Here is a 27,579-nt window from a genome sequence, read left to right on the forward strand (position 1 = left end):
GGAAGTGGATGAGAAAAAGCGATTGTGTGAATGAGTGAGTTACTGAGTGCACAGCTAATTAATGGGTGAGCTGGTTCATAAATGATTGCATGATTGATTCAGTGAGTGTATTTCTTGGTAAATGCGTGAATGGATGGATGGGTCAAAAAGTGGTGCACCGTTTATTATAGTCTGAAGCTTCAGACAGTAGTGGACATAAAGTTCTATTTAGGCAATAATTCTCATTATTATGCCAGGGCAAGCATAATGCCTGGGCTCAGCCTGATTGTAATGAGAATGCCCACAAAGTGTCAATAGTTGCCATCTTTATGCGTGTTCTGATTTTTCCCATCACTTAGTGAGCCTTACAGCATGCTCAGTTTTACAGGATCATTTAATAATCCTGAATACACTTAAGTGACAGTGTTCCATATAAGCCATGCAGATGTCACGCATATGCACACAAAAGTGTCAAACATGCATACTGGAAAACTTGATAGCTACACTTTCTAATAACCGTCTTAGCTTTAATCCTGTGGCAGAGTGAGCACGGGACCCATGTCTGGGTGTACCGATTGCATTTAGGGTGTCTACTGCGACAAACCGCTATGGGATGCTGAAATGCTGGAATTAATCTCAGCCATTGGTGATTGCCTGGATGCATTCAAGACCATCTTTGATACTGTGCAATAGGACACAAGCTCCACTCTGCTGCACCATGCTGAGGAGACCCAGATGAGTTGAGACCAGTCTGGCATCGCTTGCTCCATTCGAAGGAGACCTGGCCTGCAAGTTCTGCCTGGACTATTTCCATTGGAACAGGACCGAGACTGATTTGCACAGGGCTGGTTCAGGTCTGTAGTGGCTAGATGGGGAAAGAATCATGGACTAGAATGCGGTTGAAATTAATTGAAGCATTCCACCCATTACTTTTTTGCTTACTTCAGGCCAATCAAAGTAAGCCACCATATTCCGTGAGCCAATGTTGTCCTTCCATGATGCCAGGCAGCTCTGGCCTATATCCATCTGCTACCATTGGTCCACTGTCTGGCCTTTCTCTCCAAGAATACATACCATTACCCTTAGGTGTCACTTCTTTGTAATATCATTCATTAGTTTGTTTCCTTTCCCTTCAGTAACAACTGGTACATTCAGTAAGGATATTTCTGTTTCCACTTTTGGAAGGTTTTGTGGGAACTTGTAAATTTTGGTCTCCTTCAGGTATCAAAGTGCCCATATACGTAGTGCTGGCTACAATGCCCCAGCTTCTCCTTCACAAACCAGGGCGTTCGCACAGGAGTTGTCCTTCCCTGAGAAGTTTGTCTTTAATAGTCCTGTCCATTGTGACCCCAGAAGATTTACCTTGGAAGCTAACCTTGCCTTCTGTGATTGGCACTGACATAATATCTACTGACCTTAAAACCAATTCTGGATTATGCAGAAGCAATATGTAGATCGAGCTCACTTGCTTTCTTTTCATTTCTGTGCATCTGTGGACACCACAACTGCAAAACTCAAACCCAGGCGTGGTATTGGCAAAGGTGAGTAACTGCAACACCGTGACCAGCCCGTCTGCTACACCCATTCCTCTCAGGTGGTGGTCTGGGCATTGATGCCTCTTACTTCTCTAAACAAAGCATGCCACTGTCGGAGACACACAACACCAATGTACCCATCATTAACATGGCGTCCAGATGGATGAACCGACAATGGTCCCTCCTACCAAGCTACGTGAGAGGAGCAGACCAGGCCAGGTGTGCAGCTAGTGGCACTAGGTAGAAGCAGCTACATAGGAACAGGTGCAACAGCAGGACTCAATGTGAGCTGCATCTGCTGTTTGAGGGGTAACATATATTAAAACAACAGGTCTCCATTGCAGTGCATGGGCAGTTCACCATCTGTGCACTGCAGTTGATGCTCTCCCTCGATGGGCAGTCAGTTGCTGAGCTGCAGGAAGAGGCAGGGGCGTGCAACATCGAACGGCTGACTTGAGCTGACCCAACAGCTCTCTCTGTATGATTTTTTGTTTTGACACCCCAGCTAAGACTAACTCTAGAAAACCTAAAAAAAGGCCTATGACAGGGCTCTTTTTATAAGTTTCTTTGAATGTTGACTTGGTTGAGTTCTGTCTTATCTGTAGTTATTTCCAAATGCTGCGAGAACTAGGGGGTGGGTGTACAATGTAAGCATTCAGTTGGTAAGTTTAGGTTAACTAAATCAGAAGTGGTGCACATGACTGGCTCTTAAAGGGCCGTAGCTACTTCCCCTTAATTTTCAACTACAATGAATTAGGCAACCAAAACTGGGCCTCTTGAAATATTTTGAGAGATCAGTGTACTGAAGCATGGCAGAGCACCAATTGTACAGGGTGGAAAGACGTTCGTTGTTAAAGGAACGACTTGGCTGCATAAGGTTGTGCTCTCTTTGTTTACTTGGCACTGCATTTATCTGCTTAAAAACTGCAATCCACGAGGCACTTTCTTGGAGTATTTAAAGTATGTAAATATTTTTGCTGATGCCACAATTTCTTTTTGTGTTTTTTAGACTCGAATACACAGACCAAGGTAGAATCAAAAATGCGAGGTAAGCATTTGTCTGCTGCGTATGTTAGTGGTGATACATGTGCTATCTGTAGATGTCCTTGCTTTCCCTGCACTTTGTAGGTTGAAGGTCATGCAGTGTGCTCCAGCGACCTGTGTCTTTGTGTCTCTTTAATATTTTAAACTGCTATTGGATTGAAACCGAGAAGATGTGAAACAGCAGATCAACAAGTATTTCGTTTCATAAAGTGTTGCACATCATTGTCATAGTGATTAATTATAGTGCCGAATCCAGTAGCCACTCCTATTAATATTTTGACTAAGGTAAATACGTTTTTACTAGAGGTCCGCCATCTAATGAGGCGTGTGCATCATAGTGTAAGCTCATGTGGTGTGGCCTGCTGTATTCCTGGGGCTGTAGATGTGTGTATTCACTCTATGGAAAGGCAGTTTCTTCAGTCCAAGAGCAGTAAGAACACTATATACATTTATTTTCAGTAATTTCTCAGATCACTTAAGAGCGAGGGGCTTTGTTTAGGCTGAACAATTGGTCATGCCAGAGACAGATGAAGCTGATTTAACACAGGCCTATCATCTAAATATTAGTAAGGTACATTTCCAGGCAAGTAAGGCCTCTTTTTAGATAGGTGTGTCTGGTGGCGATTGTCCACTTCAGGTGTGGCTGTGTGAGGTGTTAACTTTGAAGTGCAAACATTGGAATTAATCTTATCAATATATTTTGTTTGTAACTTGTTTACTCATTGTTGATGCTTTATGATCAGTGTTGAGAAGTTGTTACATGTGGTATTGTGTGATATCTTTCTCTTTGGTTATTTTGTACTTTGTTTATGTTACGAAACGGTTAATAGAGCGTGATTCGTTAAAATAAGTGGTTGTTCTTGTGGAACATTCCATCTTTACTGAGATCCTGTGTCACACTGTATCTATTGTTGGACTGAGTTCTAAGAAGTGTCTCTGCAAGGGAGGTTTAAAACAGTTTTTGAAATGACACCACCTTTCCGAGCTCCTTGAATGAAGTCTGCATCTTTTTCGAAGAGACACTGGTCAGAGAAAGTGCTTGGCATCCGCAGTTGCGGGATCTTCAAATCTAGGTAGAGATGGAAGGATTTCTTTGCAGAGCGTGGACGAATCATAGGTGTTACAATTTTTTGATTCTAGAAGAGTGCAGCCACTGTAGAGTATACGAGGGAAGCTAGTCAATAGTGTCTCTGGCTAGGCTCAGACTTGGTGTCTGGTTTAGAAAAGGACTCTTGTGGGAACAGCATCTTTTTGAATGGTCTGTACACTGCTGGTGGTTGAATTTGCACATAAGACAAGGAGTGCCCCTTTTAGCAATGAGGCATGTGAAGCACTCCTTATGCAAAGAAGCGTATGTGATGCATCCAGATACTCCCTGCCCCTTGGTTTATTTGTACACTACTCCTAATAGTTTCCCACAGTGGTGATTAATGTATGTTTCTGCTTTCTGTGTCATCCAGGGAAGCGCACAGTCAGATTGAAAAAAGGAGAAGGGACAAGATGAACAGCTTCATTGACGAACTAGCGTCGTTAGTACCAACATGCAATGCAATGTCCAGAAAGCTCGATAAACTAACAGTCCTGCGAATGGCTGTCCAGCACATGAAGACATTACGAGGTAGGTCTTCATAGTCATTAGAAATCTCTTTTAACATGCATATTACCCCGACTTCTCTCCTCCGTCCAGTCTTGCCCATTACATTTAAAGTGCTGTATCGGCCATGATGCTTTGATTGTCTCTGTTGCATTCCAAGTACATTCAGCATCACCAGCAGTTCCGGCGGCGCAAATGCGGTCTGCCCTGTGCTCCATCTCTGATACCTCGAGATCCAAGTGTGTTTGGTGGTAGGGATCTATCCTTTATAATGATTGTTTTCCTCCATTTTCCGAGGCAAACCATCTTCAACTTCATCCTGTCACGCCTTTCGAAGCTTAAAACTCAGCGATTGAAAAAACCACGACGGATTTATAGGCTCAAATAGCCCTTCGACGGAAAGCCCGGTGCATAGAAATCAGTAATAGCCTTCAACATTTCACGTACCAAAAGGTGCTCAGAAATAGAAGCTGTCATGGCTGGGCCGAGTTACTGCTCCTCTGCGTTTGCGTTTTGCTGTAAAATGTACTCCTACATAGCTTTATAACGTGTGCCGTATTTTTAAATTAAACAGTATTTTTCTTTACCAGTTTTTTTCAGGTGCGAGTACAGAAACTATAGATTTAACTTGGTGATAAACCACCCTTCATTAACATTGCACTGCAGAAGAGCTGCCCAGGGGCTATTCTTGATGATGATTTTGTGCTTCTAGTAGCGTGGTTCTGCAGTCTCCATGCAAGCCTCGCTTATCTTCTAATTAGGACAACAGGAGGTACCTCAAGGAATGTTTGAGGATGTTCTAGGAAAGCATACTTAATAGACAACATCAAACAGTACACATATGTCTAATTTTGGATCAGCCCTGCCTCAAATTTGTTGTTCCAGTTCAGCTGCTTTTAAATATGGGTTCATTATTTCATTCAAAGAAGTACTATTTAGTCAATCTCGGGTATAATCCACTTTTCACAAAGATGTTATTTTCTGTTCATTTCTTTATTTATTATTGTTGAGCACATGGCTACAGTTTGCAGGCTCAGTGTTGTACGTGGAATTCTGCCAAAATATTGAAAGAAAAAGTATTACTGTTGGACCTGGCCTTTTCTGCTGGGTCATCCCCAAGCCTTCACCTTCATGTTTTCTGAACTCGCTTTAAAAGTTGGCTTTTTGAGCTCTGCGGACTCTGTCACTGCTAACCAGTGCTAAAGTGCTTGTACTCTGACTTTAAAGGCGTAATTGACATGCCCATTTGGCATATTTAATTTACTTGTAAGTCCCTGGTAAAGTGGCACTATATGTGTCCAGGGACTGTAAATTGAATGTTATTAGTGGGTCTGCAGCACTGATTGTGCCATGCATGTAAGTAGCTTTTTAAACATGTCTCAGGCCTGCCATTTTAGCCTGTGTGTGCAGTTTTTAAACTGGCATGTCGACTTGACAAAATAGACCTTTTGCCAGGCCCAAACCTTCTTTTTTAATTCATATAAGTCACTCCTAGGGAAGGCCCTGAACAGCCTAGAGGGCAGGGGGCAGTGTGTTTAAAAAGTTGGACATGTACTTTTAAGTTTACAGGTCCTGGTATTAAAGAACTCTTAAATTATTTTTTGACTACTGGAAGGCCTACCTCTCCTATAGCATAACATTAGAGTTACCTTACTACATTTAATAAGCTGTAATTTCCAAATTAGAGCAGATGACCATTTCATGTTTGGTGTCTTTGGAATTGTAATGACAAATCCTCTCTTAAGTTTAAGTACAATTTTATATAACAATTTTGAAAATGCTACTTTTAGAAAGTTGGCATTGTCCTGCCTTTGCCATTTAATGCATGTAGCTTGTCTCTGGGTCAATTGACGGGTTGTAGGTGACAGTTGAGATTTGTGTATTCCTTCTACAGAACCATACACAACAGAGAGCTTAGGTGTGCCCGGATAGGCAATCACTGGCATGATGGGAGGGAGGAGCTGGGAAGCCCTACTTACTAATGAATAGGTTGTATCCTGTCTCCACACAGAGGGCTGCATACCCAACCCTGTAGTTAGTGTGGAGCCAGGGCAGGGAAGACAGGATACCTGGGGACTTAAATGGGTATTCTAAAAGTTTCTCCCACTTTCCAGAGGAAGGGCACAAGGTATAAATATTGGTCCTCAGACACCACCTCTTTGGTACAGTTCTGGACCTGTGGGTACTCTTCCAGGAAGAAGACCTGCTGTGCTGCTGAAATGACTGCCACTCTGCTGCCCTCTTTACTGGGTGAGAAGGAGTAGACCTGCAACTCTGATCCCAGGACCCCAGAGTGTCTCCAAGGGTTACTTTGCTGGCCTCCTGATCAGATGCTTCAGGGACATAACAGGCATCCAACAACTTTACACCCAACACCTGGACTCTGCCATCTGTGAGTCCTGTCCTTCAAAGTGGTGCCACCTCACTCCTGACCCTTGTAAGTGGTCCTGAAGGTGCTTTTGCCAATCCCAGCTGTAGTCCCCATTGGAAACACCTTGAAGCCCCGCAAAGCCTCGCTGCACAGCTGCCAGCTCATTGGAACCAAGGCACAGCAATGCAAGCCATGCTTCGGCACACAGCTCACTGCAATCGATTCAAAGAAGTGCCAAATCCCTCCTACAAAGCCTCAGCGCACAAGCTTCTTCAGAACTGACGCCGGATGATGCAAAGCAATGCCACGCAGACCGTTCACTACAATCTAAGGTGATGTGTTCAGTGAATCTAAGTAGGTCCTTGTAGCCGGGCTACACTCCATTGTGGTCGGCCTGAACGTGTGACATTGTGCTGGTCTGGCACGATCAGATAAGCACAGTTGGCGCTTTGTGCTTTTTGGCGCTATTTTCACTCAGATGTTTAAAGTTGTATATCTCCTGTTTTACTGATTGAATATTTGTCATTTTGGTCTTGTTTTACTTATTAAAAATAGCTCTATTTTTGTAACTTGGTGGGGGATCCTTTTTGTGTGGTGTTTTTCACTTTATTACTGTTTGAGGTTCAGCACAAAAACTTTACACACTGCCCTAAAGTCAACCCTGACTGATCTGTGCCAAGCTACCTTGGGGATGAGCACAGGTTAATTTAGGGTTTGCTTGTCCCTGACCTTGACAAGGATTGTGGTTGCTTCTTGACCAGGGCTCACACCCCAATCAACCAACAACCCAATTTCTTACAATTATGATGCAAGAATATTGTGTCAAAACATTGTCAACTTAAAAATATAGTGGGACTGAACGTAGAAGGTAAGAATATTTATATATATATTATATATATATATATATATATATATATATATATATATATGAGAGAGAGAGAGAGAGAGACAGAGAGAGAATAATACAATATCGTTTTTAATCATTGTTGTCTGTTTATATAATATATAGTTTTCTGTATAGTTGTGAAAAATATCGTTTTTAAAATAAATTAATATAAATGAGTTATATTACTACAAGGTATTATCTTTATATGTTTATAATTATAGCTTTTAATTTTTAATGTGAAATTTACATTTTTATAAATTGAATCATTCATTTTTATTTAGTAGTGTGTTGGGTTTGTAGGGGATTAGAGTGGGGATGTATTTAAAATATAATTGTTTTGGTAATTAAATATTAATTGATTGCCAAATATGCATTTGATTGTGGTAATTATTTGAGGTTAGTTATTTTTAATGTGAAATGTAATTTGTCACTTTTAATTTATTAGTGTATCATTGGTTCTTAGATGAATAGGTTGGGAAGGTATTAAAAATAATATTTGTTTTTATTTGAAATTCATTTTTATGTGGAAATTATAATTGATAATTATGTAAATGGTTTAAATCTGTCATTTAATTGTTTTTTAATTAATAATTAATAAATTGCTAGGTTTAATTATAAGATTTTGTAAGCGTTTTATATTATTTGTTTTCATTTTTATTGTCCTACTTCGTTTTATTTTTTAATTATCTGTAATTGCTACTTGATCATTTGAGTATTAAGGAGTGAATTGTATTTATTTTAAATATTTTCATTGTTTTTATTTATTTTGTGATATATTTTTGTTTTAATTTAATCTTTTTGATCTATAAATAAATTATGAATATCATTTCTAATTTTAAATGTTTATATATCTTTATCATATTTTGTACATGCTTTTTAAAAAAATCTTTAGGAGTTGGAATAGTAAATACAACCCCTCCAGAGTCCAACATTTTGCATGATTTTGTTTCTGTTGTAGTGGGAATAGTATATCTAACCTCTCTAGAGACCCCACTGTGGCTAAGATTGGAGTGGAAAAAGTAAATCTCTCCAAAGCCCAACACTTTCCGTGTTTTTGTTACGATGGTAATGGGAAAATTACATTTGACCAAAATAAAAACATCTAAGAAATGTCAAACCAACACAAAACGCAGAAATATAGTAAATACACTGAAATAGCTGCAAAGCATAATTGTGCCTTCAGAGCACCTTAGGTAGAGATATATTTGACAGAAACATCAAAGGGCTTGCAGGTCAAATGTTTAGGGAGAGAAATTTGGATTCCAGAATCTGGATTATTTAAGGGATCGGGGAAGCAGGAATTTGTGGCTCAAAGTAATTAATCATAGATGTCTATAATGTAAAATTCAGAAACTTGGAAGCAGTACATTCTAAGGCATGTGTCCCCCCACGCTCCACTCCAAATAAAAACCCTCTGAAAATGGCAGTCTAGCACATGGAAATGAAAACAATTGGGTACAGACCTCTTAGCGTTGCTTCTTTAGCCATTTAAGTCTGATGAATGGAAATGCAACCATTTCCAAGCATGGAATGTACTCGTTTGGGTAAAAATACAGATTGAAAGAGAGAACGATTTTTGGGAAGACTAAGGGAAAATACATTTCTAACAACAGTTATCAGAACAAATTCATTGAAAGTGCTGCGTTGCTGTCTGGAATTTATATATTTTTTTCTTCGATCTATCGGAGGCAAGTATATTTTAATATACTATATCATTTGCCATGCAGTGTTCCAAGTTAAAGTGTTTCCTTTTGATTTGTCTCAAGAAGTTCCCACCAAGGGTTTGTGTTTAGTAAAGTGAGGATCCTAATTCCAAGTAAGCCTGAATTGCAATATCTATTTTTCCAGTCTGTCTTGTGAACGAACCAAAGACTTAATCCCCAGAACATCAAACAAAACCTTTCCACATTGAGGCTTCACCAACCAACATACGTCTTATTCACTCATCTACATGATCCTGAGGGGAGTTGACAGTCCTTAATACATCTTGAGTGTTAGCCAGTACTATGTAAATGACATAAGAATCAGAGTGTAAGGTCATGCGATGATGTATTATTATGTTTGTGATGTTGCATATGGTAACAGAGTGCATTGACTAAGTGTGTTTAACTATTGGAGATTTAAAATGATACCTTTAGCTGTGGGGGCTGTGTATCCATTACTTTCCATTTACGTTATTGGTTTGACTTATGTTTAGGGGTGGGCGGAATTTGCTTAGTAGCGCTATGCAAAGCTCCGCGAAACAGTAAAAAATCTCCGCGAGCACGCTGAAATTCCGCAAACACGCGAATTTGCTTGTTCGCGATGCTTTTTTCCTGTCCGCGAACGCTGTTTGCGTGCTCGGGGGAAATATCTCACGAACACGCATTTTGAGAATACGAACAAGCAAAAAATTCCGCGAAGCCGCGGAACGCAGAATTTTGGGCAATTCCGCGTTCTCCGAGGAACGCAAAATTACCCAAATTCCGCAAGCGGAACAGAATTTACCGCCCAGGCCTACTTATGTTGCTGCGTGTTCCTGTGCTCCTGCAGTGCTTTCTTTCAGTCTAATGCGTTCACAGAAGGTTTTCACATGATACAATGACAGCATCTCAGTTTGTGGTTGTGTTCTAAATGGCATTTGGAGACAAAACTGAACTTCAAGCGACATGCTTCTGGCGGGAATAGCTTTTCTTCCATGCCTATAAATTACCGAAACTGCCTTCTCTCGATGAAAGGAGACACTTCAGATATTTAGGAGATTTTCTTGTTCATTCATACATGCCTCCCTACTAGCTTCACTAGGACATTGGAGTGAACGAGAAGCAGGCGAGAGGTCAATTGCATCGAACTGGAGGCAGTTCAAAGATCTGGCATTGAAACTGCAAAATATTGTATAAAAGCAGCTAAATAATTGCGTGGATTTCGTTCACACACTTTGGTTTGGTGAAAGGATATATTTTTGTAATCTACTCTAGGTAACTGTCTGTAGTAGAGGTTTAGTTGATCATTCGCCTCCATGAAGTGTACTGTAGGTTTTACAAGATCTTGCTCAGAGAATCAGAATTTGCCAAACAGAGGTGAGGGTAAGTTCCAATTCTATTAAGGACATGGAGGCGAGGATTATGCTAATATCTCTCTTCGCTTTATTACAAATGAAACATCCAGCAGCCAGAAAGATAAGAAACATAGTCATGAACAAGAAAAAACTACAACTCCCTACAACTAGGGAGATACAGGAGTCCATAGTCCTTCCATTATTTCCAGTAACCGGCAATCATAGTCCACTGTTTGTCTCCTCTCCTCCTCTTTCTTCGGGCGGGTCATGCCAATTTATCACTGGTCCTGCTTTGGCCCCTCAGTTCCTGGAAGGAAAAAAATACCAAATATCAGCGGAGCGGAGATCCCCACAAGACTAAAGACATCCCAAAACAAGCCAACTAAAAGAACAGCATCTTAGGCAAAGTAAGAAGCACTCAAAAGTTTTTACTTACTACTGTACAGGCGGGTTCGCACCATCGTGGGATAATCCTCGCCTCCGTGTCCTTAATAGAATTGGAACTTACCCTCACCTCTGTTTGGCAAATTCCGATTCTATGGCAGGACCGGAGGCTTCGGATTATGCTAGTTCAAAGCTTACTTACCGCCAACTGAGCTACATCCAAAACAGGTTTAAAATAAAACCTCTTAAAGGTCGAGACCGAGGACCAATCTGCCGCTCGCATCAGATCCTCCAAACGAGCTCCCAATGTAAACGCCTTAGAGGCAGTAGCGGTCCGTGGAGGGAGTTTCGTGGGGCGGTGAGGCGGGGGAGGGGCAGGGTGGGGAAATGTAAACACCGTAATATAAATAAAACAAATTTCGTGGTGCGCGCTGCATCGCATTTTGCGATACAGCGCGCTCAAAGGAATTCGTTTTATTTATTTAAATGTGTACTTACCTCCGTTCATCCATATTCCGGTGTTTACATTTCCCCACCCTGCCCCTCTCCCACCCCGCCTCACTGCCCCACGGATCTCCCTCCACATACGCTACTGCTTAGAGGCCATGGCTCCCCTGGTCGAGTGCGCACCAAATTGTTTTGTATCAATGCCCGCTTCCTGCATGACCCAACGCACCCATCTTGCCATTGTAGGCGAAGACACAGCTTTGTGTGGCTTCCGTAGTGCAATCAAAAGTTGTCACTCGCCCGGAGGGCGAAGTTCCAGGGTCAAGTCTTCGTAAGCCTTGAGGCAATCTACCACACACAACTTCGGGGAGTCCCGAAACGCCGGATATGACACAGTTCGGGTGTGGGACTTGGTTCGACGCCCAATGGTAAAGACTACGCCTTCAGGCGAAAAGGTGCGTGCCGAGATATCCATAGCCCGGACATCCGAAACTCTCCTACATGAAATCAAACACAACAGCGTAGCCAATTTAGAAGATAGCTCCTTTAATGACAGATATTTGTTGGGCTGCCAAGACAGAAAGAGATTCAGCACCAAATTAACGTCCCAAAGGACCGAATACCGAGGTTCCGGCGGCAAGGACAGGCGGATTTCTCGCAAAAGTCTACAAACCAAAGGATGTTCGCCGAGCGGTTTACCATCCAAAGGAATATGACCTGCGGAAATTGCTGATCGAATCGTGTTAACCGAACGATACGCCAGGCTGTCAGCCATCAAATCCGCCAGGAAATTTAAGACGTGAACAACATCTGCGACCACGGGATCCAAGTCCCTTCGAAAACACCAGTGAACCCATCGAGACCAGGCGGACCTGTAAGGTTTCGTGGTACTGTCTGCCCAAGCCTTAGACAAGAGCGTTGCAGCCAGTCTCGAAAGGCCTGGCAGCGACCAGCGTTGCCGGAAAGCTGCCACGCCATGAGATGGAGCTGCCCCTGAGTGACCAGATGGTGTGGCATCCCGTCCGGACTCCGAAGCAGATGAGGACACAGGGGGAGTAGGATTGGAAAATCCCAAGAAATTTCCAAAGGAACCGGAAACCAGACTTGAGACCTCCAGCACGGAGTCACCATCGTCACCTCCGCCCCTTGACGGCAGATCTGGGCCGCCGATCGTGTAATCATTGAAAATGGGGGAAACGCGTAACCGCTCTCCTCCGACCAATTTTGAAGGAAGGCGTCCGTGGCCGCCGCCATCGGATCCGGCCTCCAGCTGAAGTAACGGGGAATCTGGTTGTCCAATCGGGAGGCGAAGAGGTCCACCGTGAAAGGACCCCACAACGACTGGAGCCATTGAAAGAACGGAGGGTCCAATTTCCAAAGACTGGAATCGAACAGATGCCGGGAATGTCAATCCGCTACCTGATTGGTCCGGCCCGGGAGATATTCTGCCGTGACCGAAATGTGGTGGTCCAGACAGAAACTCCCAAAATCTTTTGCCAAATTCGCTAACGCCCGAGATCGGGAGCCCCCTAAGCGATTGACATAACGGACCGCGGAGACGTTGTCCATTTTCAGAAGAACACAGGAATGCACTCTGTCCTCGGTCCAACATCGAACTGCGAAGGACCCTGCCAAAAGTTCCAGACAGTTGATGTGGAGACCCTGCTCGCCTACGGACCACAACCCGCCGGTGGAAAAATCCCCGCACCTCACGCCCCAGCCTGTCTTGCTGGCATCGGACTCTATGACCAGGTCCGGAACAGAGCCGAAAATAGCCCGACCGTTCCAGTTCTCCATGTGGGATAACCACCATGTTATCTCTTCCTTGGCCTCTTCTGAGAAGTGAACGATATGATCGTAAGATTTCCCCTTTCTCAAATGGAACGCCTTGAGGCGCTGTAACGCGCGATAATGTAGGGGTCCCAGAAAGATCGCCTGAATCGACGACGAAAGGAGGCCCACAATCCGTGCCAGTTTCCGTAAAGAGATGCGAGGTTTGGAGATCGTTTGGCGCAGCTTGTGATGAATGTTCGCCATTTTCCACGATGGAAGGCTTAAGGTGGCTTGTACGGATTCTATCACAAAGCCCAGAAAAGTTACCTTTTGGGAAGGCTGTAGAATGGACTTGCTTTCGTTTATCACACAGCCTAAGCCCTGTAAAAGAGAAACCGCCAGCTGAAGCTGCGAGGCGAGGACCCACGGGCACTGCGCCATGAGCAGCAGATCGTCCAAATAAACGATCATGCGAATGCCTTGAGCGCGGAGGAACTCCACCGCTGGATGGAGCACCTTGGTGAAGCACCATGGTGCTGAAGGCAGACAGAACGGAAGGGCGGTGAATTCGTACACCATCTCCCTCCAGCAGAACTGCAGAAACCGACGATGGGGAGGATGGATAGGAATCACTAAATAGGCATCCTTTAAGTCCAGGCATACCATCCAATCGGACGGCAGAAGGACGTCCCGTAGAAGATGGAAACCTTCCATCTTGAAATGTTGATAAACCAACCACCCGTTGAATTCCCTGAGGTGATCACCGGTCGCCGGCCACCATCGGCTTTGTCGACCAGAAATATATTACTGAGGAATCCCCGGTGATGGAGCATTGATCGACAAACAGCCCCTTTGTCGAGCAACGCGGAGAGCTCTTCGTCGTGCAATTGAGCATTGTGGGTGCTGAAAGAAATCCGGTGAGGTGGAGCCTCCTGCCGGGGTTCTCCCTGATAGTCTATGTGAAAACCTCAGATGGTCTGGAGAACCCAAGCGTCTGAAGTTATTTCCGCCTAAGCGTCCTGAAAATTCGCTAGTCGACCCCCAATGCGGATCTGAGCCGCCAGAAGTACACTTACCGGAGGAATTGGCACCAGAGTTGGACTTGAAGCCTCCATGGCCCCGGAAGCGTTGCCCTATTGTCGGGTAGAAGTTATTGAAGTTGGTTGAGGTATTATTATACTGGCTACGAGGGGAGCCTTGCCCCCTTCCGGAGTTCTGTTGGTAGCCTCGGCCGGGAGAGCGGCCCCTGCCTCTCCCGGCCCCGCGGAAAACCCGCTGATTAAAAACCCGCTTGATACTGGTTTGCGCTTTGTCCAGTGACGTGAAGGTTGCCACAAACTTACCCAGCTCCTTAACAAAGGGGTCTCCAAAGAGACCCCCTTGTGCCACAGCACCAGCCTCTGAGGACGCTAAGTCCCCAAGTTTGGGGTCTAGTTTAATTAGAAGCGAGCGATGGCGCTCGGTAGATAAAGCACAATTAGCGTTGCCCAGGAATATGATGGCACGCTGGGCCCAATTCGAAAGGACTTCCGGGGAGATGGAAGACACCGAGACCTTCGCCTCATGGGGCCAATAGCGTCCAACAACTTATCCTGACAGGAACGCCAGGACCGGTCGATGCCCTTTCGCCGGTCTTTCACAAACTTAGCCAAAAAGGTAGCCATCTTGGGGTCTAGCTCCGGCGTGAAAGCAATCTTGTTCTCCAAAGAGGGCCTCGGGCATTCCACCGAAGGCAACCCCGAGCCTCCTTCTCCAGGGGCTTCCGAAGCCTACTAGCCACAAAGCTAGCCACTTTATCCCCAGGAACCCAAGCTGCTGAACGGGGGTGCATAATCTCATCGGGGTTAAGCATGTCCGAATCCTCCGGAATCGCAGAAGTGGAGGTGGAAGTGGTCGCCGACCGGAGCCACGGCCGTGAAGACCCCGCCTCGTCATCGGTATCCCCTAGCGTACCATCATCATCCGTCGCAGGGGAGGGAGGTTCTACAGGTTCCTGCGGGACATCCGCCGGTAAAGGCGGAGGAACAGATGGTCCTGCAGAATCGCCAAAAGCGGACCTGAGGTGCTCAAACGCGCCCACATCTACCCCTTCGATGCAATGCTTCTTAGGAGGTGGAGGTTTCTCCCCAGACTGTTTGAGAGGCTCGGCCAGGGGGATCAGTGCGTTGCGCCACCAATTTCACGCATTCCTGGACAATTTGTTGGGAAAGACGTTGTTCCATGGGACCCACCACCTCATTACCCACTCTATAAATGGAGGTGTCCACCGCCTCAAAGAAATCATCGTCCCAGGGTGAAAAACCCTGGACCTCCTCCTCATAATAATCAGCCTGATCAGCCATGAGTGACCAATAGCCCCCAATCAAACCCAAGCTGAGGTAAACACACAGAACTTAGTGGTAAAAAACACTCTAAGTTACAGGGGGAAAAACCCCAATCAAATTCCAGGCAGGCCTGTAGACTGCAATAAGTGTGGGCAACCAAGTGGTTACAATAGGGGCAGCACAACCCCCTACGCGCGTAGCCCTTAGTGACCTGACCGGGATTGCTGCCTCTCTGGCGCGTACCGCCAGATGCGTGAGATTTGGTAGGCGCGATCACGCGCTTCAGTGCAAGCGGGACTTGTGTGCTGAATACTACGCTCCAACGAGCACGTCCAATTTGAGGCTGGAAGAAGGCTACTTACGGACCCCCGCTGGGGAGGTAAAGGGAATAATATGCGGGAAACTCGGGCGTCAGGGTGAGGCAGACGGGGCAAGGCAACCGCTCGTGTCTCTCGCAGCGCAACTCCTTCGTGAGGAGCGCCGCTGCGAAAGCAACGAGAGGGCCGAGTCCCTCTAGCGGGCAGTACACGCACCGCACAAGCAGGAATAAAGCCGCGTAAGGAACGAGGTGAAGCGCTCCCGCGGCAACTCTGGAATCTGTAAGAAAAGGGAATATGGCAATAATATACAAGAAAAAACACTGCAATATGAACAAAACAGTAGAAAAGTAAGAATAGAATATAGGAGCACTTAACTGGCTGCGAAGCAGTGAAGAAAGAGGAGGAGAGGAGACAAACAGGGGACTATGATTGCCGGTTACTGGAAATAATGGAAGGACTATGGACTCCCGTATCTCCCTGGTTGTAGGGAGTTGTAGTTTTTTCTTGTTCATGACGATGTTTCTTATCTTTCTGGCTGCTGGATGTTTCATTTGTAATAAAGCGAAGAGAGATATTAGCAGAATCCGAAGCCTCCAGTCCTGCCATAGAATCACAATCACCCGATTCTGTTTCTCAGGTGAAAGAATAATGGCCAATAAGTATACCTATCCCTCCGGTTAAAAGCAGAGGATGACACCCATCAAAAGCCACAGACTGTACATTTGTGTTGTTTCTTTGTAGACTCTGCTCTGGCAAGTCCCGAACAAACGAAGGTCAAAAGAAACACATATAATCAGATTTTTTTTCTATGTGTAAAGAGGATACAGGAGATGGGCAAAATGTTCTGTGTTTGTACAGTATGGTAAAACTCACTCAGGATATGCATTAAAAAAGAAATGACAACATTCTGCTTTACATATGAATAAGCGCAGAAAGGTTGGCATGGAGATAGATGCTGCGTAGTTGGCAACCAAGAATTGCGTTTGTGAGTGAGCCCTTAAGGTACATAGTTTTCTAAGATAATGTTGATAGACATGTATGTGTGTTGTTATGGCTGAAACAGGCATGTGCATGATTTCCATACATATCTGCATTGATCGTTACGCATATGCTGTCTTTGTACTGTTGGATGCCATACATCCTGCATATATTCAAAACAACATAGGAACAGCTAAACCATACAAACACAATTGGTTTGTGATGCATCTCCTTCTAATTAAAGACACAAGTCCTTACAATGTGTACCTCCTATTTTCAAAACAAACGAGTGAGCCTTATGCTCCTATCGTGTACAACACTATTGCCCCTGCCGCTCCAAAGGGGCGGTTAGTTTAACCAACATACACTTTGCCCACTATAGATTGCACCACATAGTCCAGGTATTTATAAACAGTCAACTTTACAAATGTTCATCCAATATTGGTAATATTCAAAAACTCCTTTATTCTTCTTTCCAATTATGAAATGTACACCATACAGCCAACGCGTTTCGTTCTATTTGAAGAACTTCGTCAGGACGAGTGTATTATTGTTTGCAAGATGAATTGCAAATGGGGAAGGAGTCATTCAGTTTGTTCCACCAGATTTAAGATCCCCTTCCGTTGACACAGCAAAGAACTGAGACTACATTTGTGTATCATGCCTATTAGGCCATTGTGTCAACAATAAACGTCCAATTCCGACAAACGAAACAATTTATTATTAAGAGGCTGATGTGCCAGAGTAACGTGGTCCCGATCTTTAAAGCGTGTAACGTTTCCAGTCCTGCATATATGCATAGACAAATTAATATTAAAAGGTGATAACTGCTAACAAGTACATCTGGTGTGCCCATGTGGCCCCCAGTCTCATGCCTAGGCGGTCTCCCGACTCGTCTTCCTGTGAGGCTGTTAGTGCTGGACACTGCTGGGAGGGGCTCGGAGACTGTAGCACCTCCATCCGACGTTCTCTGCTCTAGCCATCCAACCCTACTGCAGCTAGTCACACCACGGGCAGTCGTAATAGTGGCCAAGGCCCATGCCTAGACCTCCTTGGAGATTTGAGGGCTATCAGTCCAGGCCTGGGTAAGGGGCAAGGTATTAGGAAGGCTGCAGGTTTTTTTTCATTCTGTCCTACCTCAATTTCCAATAGTACTAGGGCACCGGCAAGCTCAACCAGGGCGGGCTGCCTCAGCTCCCACCACCATTTTGTTTGCTTCCCGATCGGGCCCGTCATCCCAGGTTCTCAGGCCGGCTGTCGGCAGGTCCCTTAGTGTCCCTCAGCAATTGGGGCTTTGATGATTAAGCTCTGACCCCTAATCCTGGGATATCCCCGAGGTTTATGCATCCAAGATACCTGCTGCTGCTTCAGGCCTGGGGGCTCGCAGGCATGGACCTCGCCCGCCAGCGAGGGGCACCTCTGTGCGGCTCAGGGGCTCACGTCACAACTGGCTGCTCCGGATGGTACAGGCTTTGTGGTGGCCCCTGATCCCTCTTTCTGCACTCAACTGGCTGGGAATCAGTGGTGGGCCTCATGGGCGCTGCAGACAGTTACGCGGCCCAAGGCCTGGAGGGGGCGGTAAGGTCATCCTATGGAGGCTTCGTATGCTCTGGCGGTGTTTTCAGGGGTCAGCGTTGATTACTGCTTTTGTCTCCAGCAGATGGCGAGGGGAGACCTGTATTCATGCAGGACTCATGCGTGTTCCACCTCGTTCTACCCCGGAGCTCTGCCAGCGGCGATCCACCATTTACAGCTGCCAAGCCACCCCCACGGTTTTAGATATCTTATGTATGTCCACTCCATCAAGGTGTAGGAGCAACTAGCTGTTCCTGCCATCTTCAATAGCTAGTTCCTCAAAATACACTTCCAGGTGCTCCACCCATGTTTTCATTCTCGCTGCTTGTGTGGGTGGGGGACCTATGAGCATGAAAGGTTGAATGGGTGGTATGGATGCCATGCTGCTTACGCCCTGTCTTTTTAAGGCAGGATGGTGGTGCTGGAGAGCATAGGTGGGCGCAGAGAGAGCACTGCTTGGCACCTGTGAAACAATGCCTTCTCGGAGATGGGGTGTCTGTCACAGTTGGGCTGGTGCAAAAGACCATGGCAGCATGTGGCTGGTCACTGGTAAGTAGCACTAGGTGGCGGATATCCAGCTGACCTAGGGTGTGGGGCGATGTGTTCTGCCTGTGTGGGGCTGCATGCAGCTAGTTGTGCCTTGCCACATTGGTGAGGAATGTGGTGAAGCCAGAGAGGACCACATGGTAGACCCACTCACAATGGAGTCAGGTGCCCTAGGCCTCTGAGGCTGACTGTTGAGGTGGCCCTGCTCACGCTAGCAGTGAGCAGGGGCGGAGACTGTAGGACATGTCCATGGTTGGTCGGCTTGGGTGCACACATTGTGAGGTGTGGCTTGCACATGCCCTCCCTTGTGGCTGGTGGGGCAGTCTGTGTGGCCTGCTTGCTTGTTAGGGACCCCCTTGCAGAACAGTGTAGGTCAGCCGCAGGAGAGTGCGGCTGCAACCAAGGGGTGGCAGGAGGTGAAGCAGGTCGCCCCTCAACCTCCTCGTTGCCAATGTAGATTTGCTAATTGAGCGGCAGGCACACCAATAACAATTTGGACACGTAGTGTGATTACTACTGTGGCCACGCTTAGCCCAGCTGCCCTTTTTTCCGCTCTTTACATTACTCATGGGCCAACCCCTTCTTCAATGATCGCGGGTGGCTAATCCAAAACCCCGATACTACACCCAAGTGCCTGCTTTATAAAGATTCTTGTTTTGGTAAATATTCTTTTTTTAAAGACCATACTCCTGAAAGAACACTACAGCATAAATCATGCACACCCACTTGCAGGGAACCCTCACCAGATACCCTTTTAAATCATTGTGCACAGCTGTTCTTCTTCATCCCCACTAACCACAACCTCTATCTAGTCCATAGTATGGCCACTATTTTCCCCATACCTTAGCATGTTTTTTGGGCAAACTTGTGCTATGTAAATAGGTTCTTCCTTCTTTGCACATTGAGCCATGACCGGCCTCCATTCTCTGAATCGGGGGCCCGGGCTTCTTTGAGCATTTTGCTGTGTCTCTTTTCACTAATAGTGTTCTCATTCCTACCAGGATTTGTTAGCCCCTGGCAAGTCATCTAATATCCCTAGTAAAGCGACTGTAGGAGAGGCATCAAAACCTCTGAAAGTGTTTGGAAGATGACAAGCCAGTATCTCTGAATGGGAGTGCATCCCCACACCTTATGAAAGAAATCTACCATGCCATCCAGGCATCTAACACAGGTAGGGTCCGGGAGTCTTTTCACCTTCCACAACCGTCCAGGTGTAAGGTATGTACAGTGTAAGCAATTCACTTGGATGAGGTGTCATCTAGCTGATATTCCCAGGGTGCGTGGTGCTATACCTGCTTCTCTTCAATCTGCATCCTTGAGAGGACTCAACCAGTGCTCCCACTGCGTTCTCATATCTGATAAGCTACAAGATGAGTGGTTCACCAGGGCTCATTACATCTGTCAGCTGCCCCCCTAGCTAGTGGACCCTGTAGTATCCGTGCCTCTGGGGGGTGGGGGGAGGTAGCGGTAGAATTGGAATTTGTTAAGAATGAATTCAGTTTGAAGAGTAAGAAAGGACTTCATATGGTCGCCCTCATACAGATCGCCCAGTTTTGACACACCTATTCTGTCCCAGCCGTTGAAACCTTCCAGCTGTGAAACCCGAGTCAGCCATCAGCCTGTCCAAAGGGGGAGCCTTCCATAATCACCCTGCAGTCCCATCCCATCAAGTGTACCACTGCACAACAGTCCTGAAGCATTACCCTGGTTATTTTCGGATGGGCCCGAGGTATTGCTGTTCCATAAAGCATATAAGTGAAGTTATCAAGACCAATCAGTGAGTCCACCCACCCCCATGCACCCAGCCATTCACCATCAAGGTTTGCTCGGCCCAGCAGTAGAGAGGAATGTCTGACATTGCCGTCCATCAAATGTACAAATACATTTGCACGCTTTAGCGGTGATGGCATCAAACCAGTGGTTTAGGATCAAGAAAGGGAATTTTTGGAGGGTTTAATAAGTGTGGACGGACCACCATTTTATATAAGGCTCCTCTACTCAACAGGTTGAGCGACAGCTTGGTCCATCTATCCAGATCCTCCTGAACTGCATGTGCTGGGTGGGGCTCTAATATTAATTCTTCAAGCCACTTCAGGTTCCCAGGTCTTTTGGATGCCCAAGTATGGGAAACTCATGCACATGATAGGGAGGCCTGGGTCCCAGAGTTAGTCTCCCTTTTTGCAGAGAAGCCAGAAGTGATTTAGACCAGTTCACTTTTAATCCTGATGTGGACCCAAAGGTGTTCAAAGTAGAGATTAGGAGGGGTCAGGTCTTTACTATAAGGGCCATAAATAAGAGGACATCATCCGCGTGAAGCGCTATCCTGTCCTCCAGGGCCATTTCCCAATCGAAACCCCACACCTGGGTGTCACATCGTATCCAAGTACTTGAAGTACAGTAGCACTTGTCCAAAGGACGTATTCCAATATTAGGATTATTGCATAAAATGTAATTTTGTTACTTTGCCCACATGTGTATTATTACATTTCATAATGACTGTTTAGAGAGCCTGGGTTCACTTGTGGACATCCCTGAACCTTTTTGGATGAATGTGAGCAATACCTCAATCTGGCTACAAGTAACCCAACTTCTGGAACCCACCTACAACCAGGAACATACCATACAGAAACAGATTCATAAAAAATTACTAGGGCGTTGGTTATGACTGCTTCAGAGGTTCCAATAGGGGAGGGAGTAACAGTAGCGACTGACTCCTTCAAAATTCTAATTTTGAAGTACATTAAATCCAGGGCTCTGAAGTCTCTGGGTGAAAATCTTGGGAAGAATGAAAAATTACCTGGGGACTCATTTCAGGGTCCCACTTGTAAACCCTTGTTAACTCCACCCTCTACCATGCTAGTATCGGTAACTCTCGTGGGAGCAGAGATACCGGGTTCTTTTCCGGGGCATCTGGCATGAGGATTTTGATTGTGAATGTTCTGATTTTTTTTTATTTTTATTTTTAAATGTGTTGTTGAATGGCAACTGAACAAGTAATATCATTGACAGAGCAATATCATTAACTACAGCTCCTGAATCTATGTAGGATAAATGTGAAGTTTTTTTCTCCTGATATTCACTGTCCATTTTAACAAGCAATAATATCACATTGAATTTGAATGAGTCTCTGTTTAATCTGAGTTTTACAAAGTGTCTGATATTTTTTACATTTTTTTTAGGTGCCACAAATCCATACACAGAAGCAAACTATAAGCCAGCTTTTCTTTCAGACGATGAGTTAAAGCATCTTATTCTCCGGGTATGTAATGTTATATTGTCATTATTTTTAAATAGATGAGAATATAATGTAAAAAAATTGATGGTGTGGATAAAAGGCCATTTATTTTATAGTGATTTTAAGTAATTTAAATACACAGTTAATAGACTTAGGGCCTGACTACAGGTATAGGTGCTGTTTATCGCATCTGGTAAATAACGATACGATGGAGTTCGTTATTTATCGGGTATGATAAATATCACCTTTTACAAATTTCTGGGGAATAACATGCCATGTCCACAGATGCGTTAAATACCATATGCTTTGCTCCGTTAAATTGTGACAATTGTGCCCTGCTAAAATTCAAACTATTGAATTATTTAAAACATCCAATAATTATCAGATGTGTTTAATAAAACCAAACTCGTAATTCCGACCCATGCGTAAACAGGAATTTAGGCTTGGGTCGAAATTTAACAAGCAACTTGTAATCAGATCCTTAGTTAACGTATGGACCTTTTCTCAGTATTTGCTAAAGTAGTATTTTGAAATTTCTACAGTTTATTTTTATCTTAAATCATTTGATAACCGCTGACTTTGACCTGTACATCAAATCGAACCTCCTTTCAGGCACAGAACTTATATAGTGCACAAAACAGGGTGTGTCTTATAGGTATAATTTAAAGGTGGGTGAATCTTGTGAAGTTACCTGAAAATTCTGCAAAATTCCAAGAGTTCCGCGAGCGGTGGAATTTTAGCACATTGCTCTCGCTGATTTCTTGCAGCGGGAGCTTGTTCTGCGCTGTAAAATCAGTGTGAACGGCACGTCGCGGCACACCGGGGGGCAATGCTTTTTCTGGTGCTGGAGCCGGTTTTCTACTGGAGCGGCATCTTTTTCAACACGAACGGTAGCAACCTACAGTGACTGACTGCGTTGAGAAATCTCACCCGGCCATGTTGTAGCTCTCGAAAACCACGCTAGCAGATGCAAAGTCTCGCTTGCCAACTTAACAATGGCGAGAAGCGCTAAAGGAAAAACTACGCCATGCGGAGCGCGGAGTGGACAAACCTCTGCCTGCGAAGTGGAATTTTTCGCCCACCCCTAGTATAATTGTAAGGCACTTGGATGTTTACGGATTTCTCTCAGCTGGAATGCATTATTTTTTCATGAATCCCCATTATAAATGGTTTTGTGTGAGTGAAACAATTGGCAGGGGGTACCTGCGGTGCCCGGAGTTCAGTCACAACTTTAAGGCCTGCAATGACTGCATGTCAATTAACCCGAAGACTATACAAGACCGTAAGGCGAAACCCTACATTGCGACGACACTGGTAAAGGTTGAATGTTCAGTCCCGTTCGTGATACAGTAGTCACAGGGGCAGTCGTTCAAGGGATCGGTCTTCGTCTCAAACAAAGTTGTTGGGTGAGTCACAGAAAAGAACACAAGAAATCTAAGTGGTATTTGGCCCCTTTCCTACCACTCACACTCTTCAGAAAAGCATGAGGGTGGCACCAGACATCTTGATCTCGCTTCCAAAGTTGTTCGACTCCGGAGGCTATCCCGCAATTTGTTTTGGTACAGCCCAATTTTCCTGGGCTGTCGCTACTCCAAAACAGATTGAAGAGTTCCGCAAGGCCATTCTCCGGCTCTTTGGATCCTTGCTGACTCCCTCTGGCATGCCTGCAAGCCCCACAGAGCGGAGAGATTCTCCACCTGGAATGCCACCAGTGGGTTTGCCCTTCATGCTTGTTGGACCCTCTGAGTCCACCTTGGGACTGCCTCCGGCTCCATTTCTGACTTCAACTTCAGTGCCATGGTCTATTCCAGTTCCAAGTACTTTGATGCTGATTCCATCGATGCCAGAACACTGTATCCTAGTCATCCTCTCTCATGCCAAGTTGGCATCAGTTCGGGGGTGAGTGTTTGAAAGGTTTCAGCATTCCGTCCATCATCTCCTTGTGTTTACTTTGTTCGCCCTAAGTTGGCAGGGAATGCCCAGACGTGGGTCCCGTGCTCACTTTGCCACTGGATTCAAGCTAGCCTGGCTGATGAGGGCTGTTAGCCCGAAACCGGTCCCAGGATGTTTGTTTCCGGTCTAGGCAAGACATGGCTTGGCAGTTCGGTCTGGACTGTTCCCATGAGGCACAGGACCAAGACTGATTTGCATATAGCTGTGTCTGAACTGGGGTGGCAAAGTGAGCTAAAGAATGATGATGGATTCAACCCAGATCTGTGATTGGGGGTGAGTGTTTGAAAAGTTTCAGCACTCTGTCCATCATCTCCTTGTGTTTGCTTTGTTCGCCCTAAGTTGGCAGGGTATGCCCAGACGTGGGTCCCTTGCTCACTTTGCCACTGGATTCAAGCTAGCCTGGCTGATGAGGGCTGTTAGTCCGAAACCGGTCACAGGATGTTTGTTTCCGGTCCACGGAAGACATGGCTTGGCAGTTCAGTCTGGACTGTTCCCATGAGGCACAGGGTCAAGACTGATTTGTATATAGCTGTGTGTGTACTGGGGTGGCAAAGTGAGCTAAAGAATGATGATGGATTCAACCCAGATCTGTGACTGGGGGTGAGTGTTTGAAAGGTTTCAGCACTCTGTCCATCATCTCCTTGTGTTTGCTTTGTTCGCCCTAAGTTGGCAGGGTATGCCCAGACGTGGGTCCCTTGCTAACTTTGCCACTGGATTCAAGCTAACCTGGTTGATGAGGGTTGTTAGCCCGAAACCGGTCCCGGGATGTTTGTCTCCAGTCCAGGGAAGACATGGCTTGGCAGTTCGGTCTAGACTGTTCCCAATGAGGCACAGGGTCAAGACTGATTTGCATATAGCTGTGTCTGAACTGGGGTGGCAAAGTGAGGTAAAGAATGATGATGTATTCAACCCAGATCTGTGACTGGGGGTGAGTGTTTGAAAAGTTTCAGCACTCTGTCCATCATCTCCTTGTGTTTGCTTTGTTTGCCCTAAGTTGGCAGGGTATGCCCAGACGTTGGTCCCTTGCTCACTTTGCCACTGGATTCAAGCTTGCCTGGCTGATGAAGGCTGTTATCCCGAAACCGGTCCCAGGATGTTTGTTTCCGGTCCAAGGAAGACATAGCTTGGCAGTTCGGTCTGGACTATTCCCATGACCCGCAGGGTCAAGACTGATTTGCATATACCTGTGTCTGAACTGGGGTGGCAAAGTGAGCTAAAGAATGATGATGGATTCAACCCAGATCTGTGACTGGGGGTGAGTGTTTGAAAAGTTTCAGCACTCCGTCCATCATCTCCTTGTGTTTGCACCAGTTCGACCTTGGCAGAGGCACCACTTCCTCTATTTAATCTGTTGCCTCAAAAAGACAAATTCTCGGTTTAGCATGGATTCGGACAATGACTAAGATGGAGGTGATGAGATTGGCCAGCCATCCCAGAGAAGTATTCACATGGTGACCTGCAGGAGGATAGTGGCATTGATAGCTTCCCTTATTCTGGGCTCCTCTCTCCCCCTGAACCTGCCGATGAGAAGATTTCTTCTTATGCCATGGTAATGTAGGCTAGTCTTCTGACAGAAGTTCTTCAGCCGGGGACAACACCCTGATCCCCTTTCTCATTTTAATGAGGCACTCATGGAGACCTTGTTGGAGGCGTGGCCAACCCTTGATCTGGACCACCGGACAACTGCCAGATCACATGATGCCACTGCCTGGCCCTAGGCGACCCAGCTTTTTTATCTCAGCACCCCTCCCTCAAAGCTCGGTGCTGCAGGTGTGGACAAGCAGGACTAATCAAAAAGCATCCCCAACTGCTCCCCCTAGATAGGTAGTCAAAATGGGTGGAGACGTTTGGTAAGAGTCTTCTCATCCACCAGTTTGTCGCTTTGATCTGTAAATGCCAGCTGCCTCCTGGGGTGCGATTTCCATGTCTGTGGAATTCTGTGACTCAAGTCCTCCCAGGTGTTCCTTAAGATCTCCATTCAGTCCTCGCATAGCAGTTTTGTGGTCAAGGCGATGGTACTCACCGCCCTCCCAGTCAAGTTCAATGAACCGTCAAGTCCTCACCCCTCCTGCAGCCCCACCGACAAAACCCCTTTAGCGTGTTCTTAGAGAAGCACATCCACCCAATGGGAGGCAGGATCCAACAATTTTTTCCGGGTTGGCAAGCCATAACATTGGACAGCTGGGTCCCGCAAATTGTTCAAAAGAGCTGTGTCATACCTTCCTTTTCATGCCACACCTTCCACCGTTCCCCCCCAACGACTGACGTAGGACCATCTGTCTATTTTGTGGCAGGAAGTGCAAGTCCTTTTGGCTAAACAGGCTATTGAGAGGAAGCACATGCCAAAAGTAGGAAGTGGTTGTAATTTCCACTAATTTGTGGTGCCCAAGAAAGATAGAGACCTCCATCCCAGTTTAGACCTGATACCTCTCAACGCCTTCCTCTGGAGGGAAAAATTCAAGATGCACACACTGGCCCAGGTCTATGCTTCCCTCAATCCTGGAGACTGCATGGTGGCGGTAGATCTGCAGAACTTATATTTCCATATACCTGTCCTGCAGACCCATCAGTGCTACTTGCGGTTCGTAGCACGACAGGAGGATTTTCAGTTCACTGTGCTTCAATTTGGTCTTTCCAATGCCCCTTGGGTATCTGAGGTTCCAGTCTTCCTTTACCTCGACTACTGGCTGTTGAAAGTGGACTTGCCCCAAGTAGTCATTAACCACCTTTAGATGACAGCAAACCTCATGTCATTGTTGGGGTTCACTATTAAGATGCCAAAGTCACACCTGACTCCTTCTCAGGCACTGCCGTTCATCAAGCCATTCTGGACACTGTTTTGATTTTGTGCCTTCCCTTCGGAAAAAAGTGTCCAGGATAGTCAAGATGTGATTCCAATATTTCAGCCTCGGTCCTGGATTTCAGTGAGGTCGAAACTGAGGCTTCTTGGACTGATGGCCTCCTGTATCCAGCTAGTCAAGCATACCAGGTGGGATATGCGGGCTTTGCAGTGGAATCTGAAGTCTCAGTGGGCCCAACATCAATGAGACTGCACCAACCACCTTCAGATTTCGGAGGAGACTGCAAAAGATCTACAGTGGTGGTTACTGGACCGCGATTGGGTAAGCAACAAACCCCTCTCCCTTTCCAGAGCTGACTGTGGTGACCGATGCATCACTTCTGATGTGGGGTGGTCATCTGGGGTGGTGGAGATCAGATGCCTCTGATCTCCGGCAGAGTCCTGGCTCCATATCAACCTTCTGGAAGAGGGTCTTCTGTTTGACATTGAAAGCCTTCCTTCCATCCATCAAGGGAGACTGGCAGAGGTCCTTTCGGACAACACCACTGCCATGTGGTACTGCTGTAACAAATGGGGCAGGAGGGGGTCATGGACCCTGTGCATGTGGCCTTGTGCTTTTGAAAATGTCTGAATACTTTTCCTGGTGGTGAATCACCTGACAGGTTGGGTGAATGCCAGGACTGACAAGCTCAGCATTCAACGCCTAGTGGATCACGAGTGGCGGTAACAACCGGAGCTGATTTAGGGTATCTTCTTCAAATGCGTAGAACTTTGGCTCATCTGTTCGGCACTGCAAAG

General features: G+C 45.8%; 1 protein-coding gene across 5 annotated transcripts in view; it reads left to right on the top strand.

The window, feature by feature from the left end:
- Positions 1 to 27,579, top strand: part of BMAL1 (basic helix-loop-helix ARNT like 1) — a 503,136-nt gene that overhangs the window by 245,686 nt on the left and 229,871 nt on the right. For all 5 annotated transcript variants that reach the window (XM_085648206.1, XM_085648207.1, XM_085648208.1 and 2 more), the window contains 3 exons: positions 2,524 to 2,562; positions 4,019 to 4,176; positions 21,973 to 22,052. In XM_085648206.1, the coding sequence (XP_085504332.1) occupies positions 2,524 to 2,562; positions 4,019 to 4,176; positions 21,973 to 22,052 (277 nt within the window). The remainder of the gene's footprint in view (positions 1 to 2,523; positions 2,563 to 4,018; positions 4,177 to 21,972; positions 22,053 to 27,579) is intronic.

The sequence above is a fragment of the Triturus cristatus genome, chromosome 3_2 (genome assembly GCF_964204655.1).
Source record: "Triturus cristatus chromosome 3_2, aTriCri1.1, whole genome shotgun sequence".
NCBI lineage: Eukaryota > Metazoa > Chordata > Amphibia > Caudata > Salamandridae > Triturus > Triturus cristatus.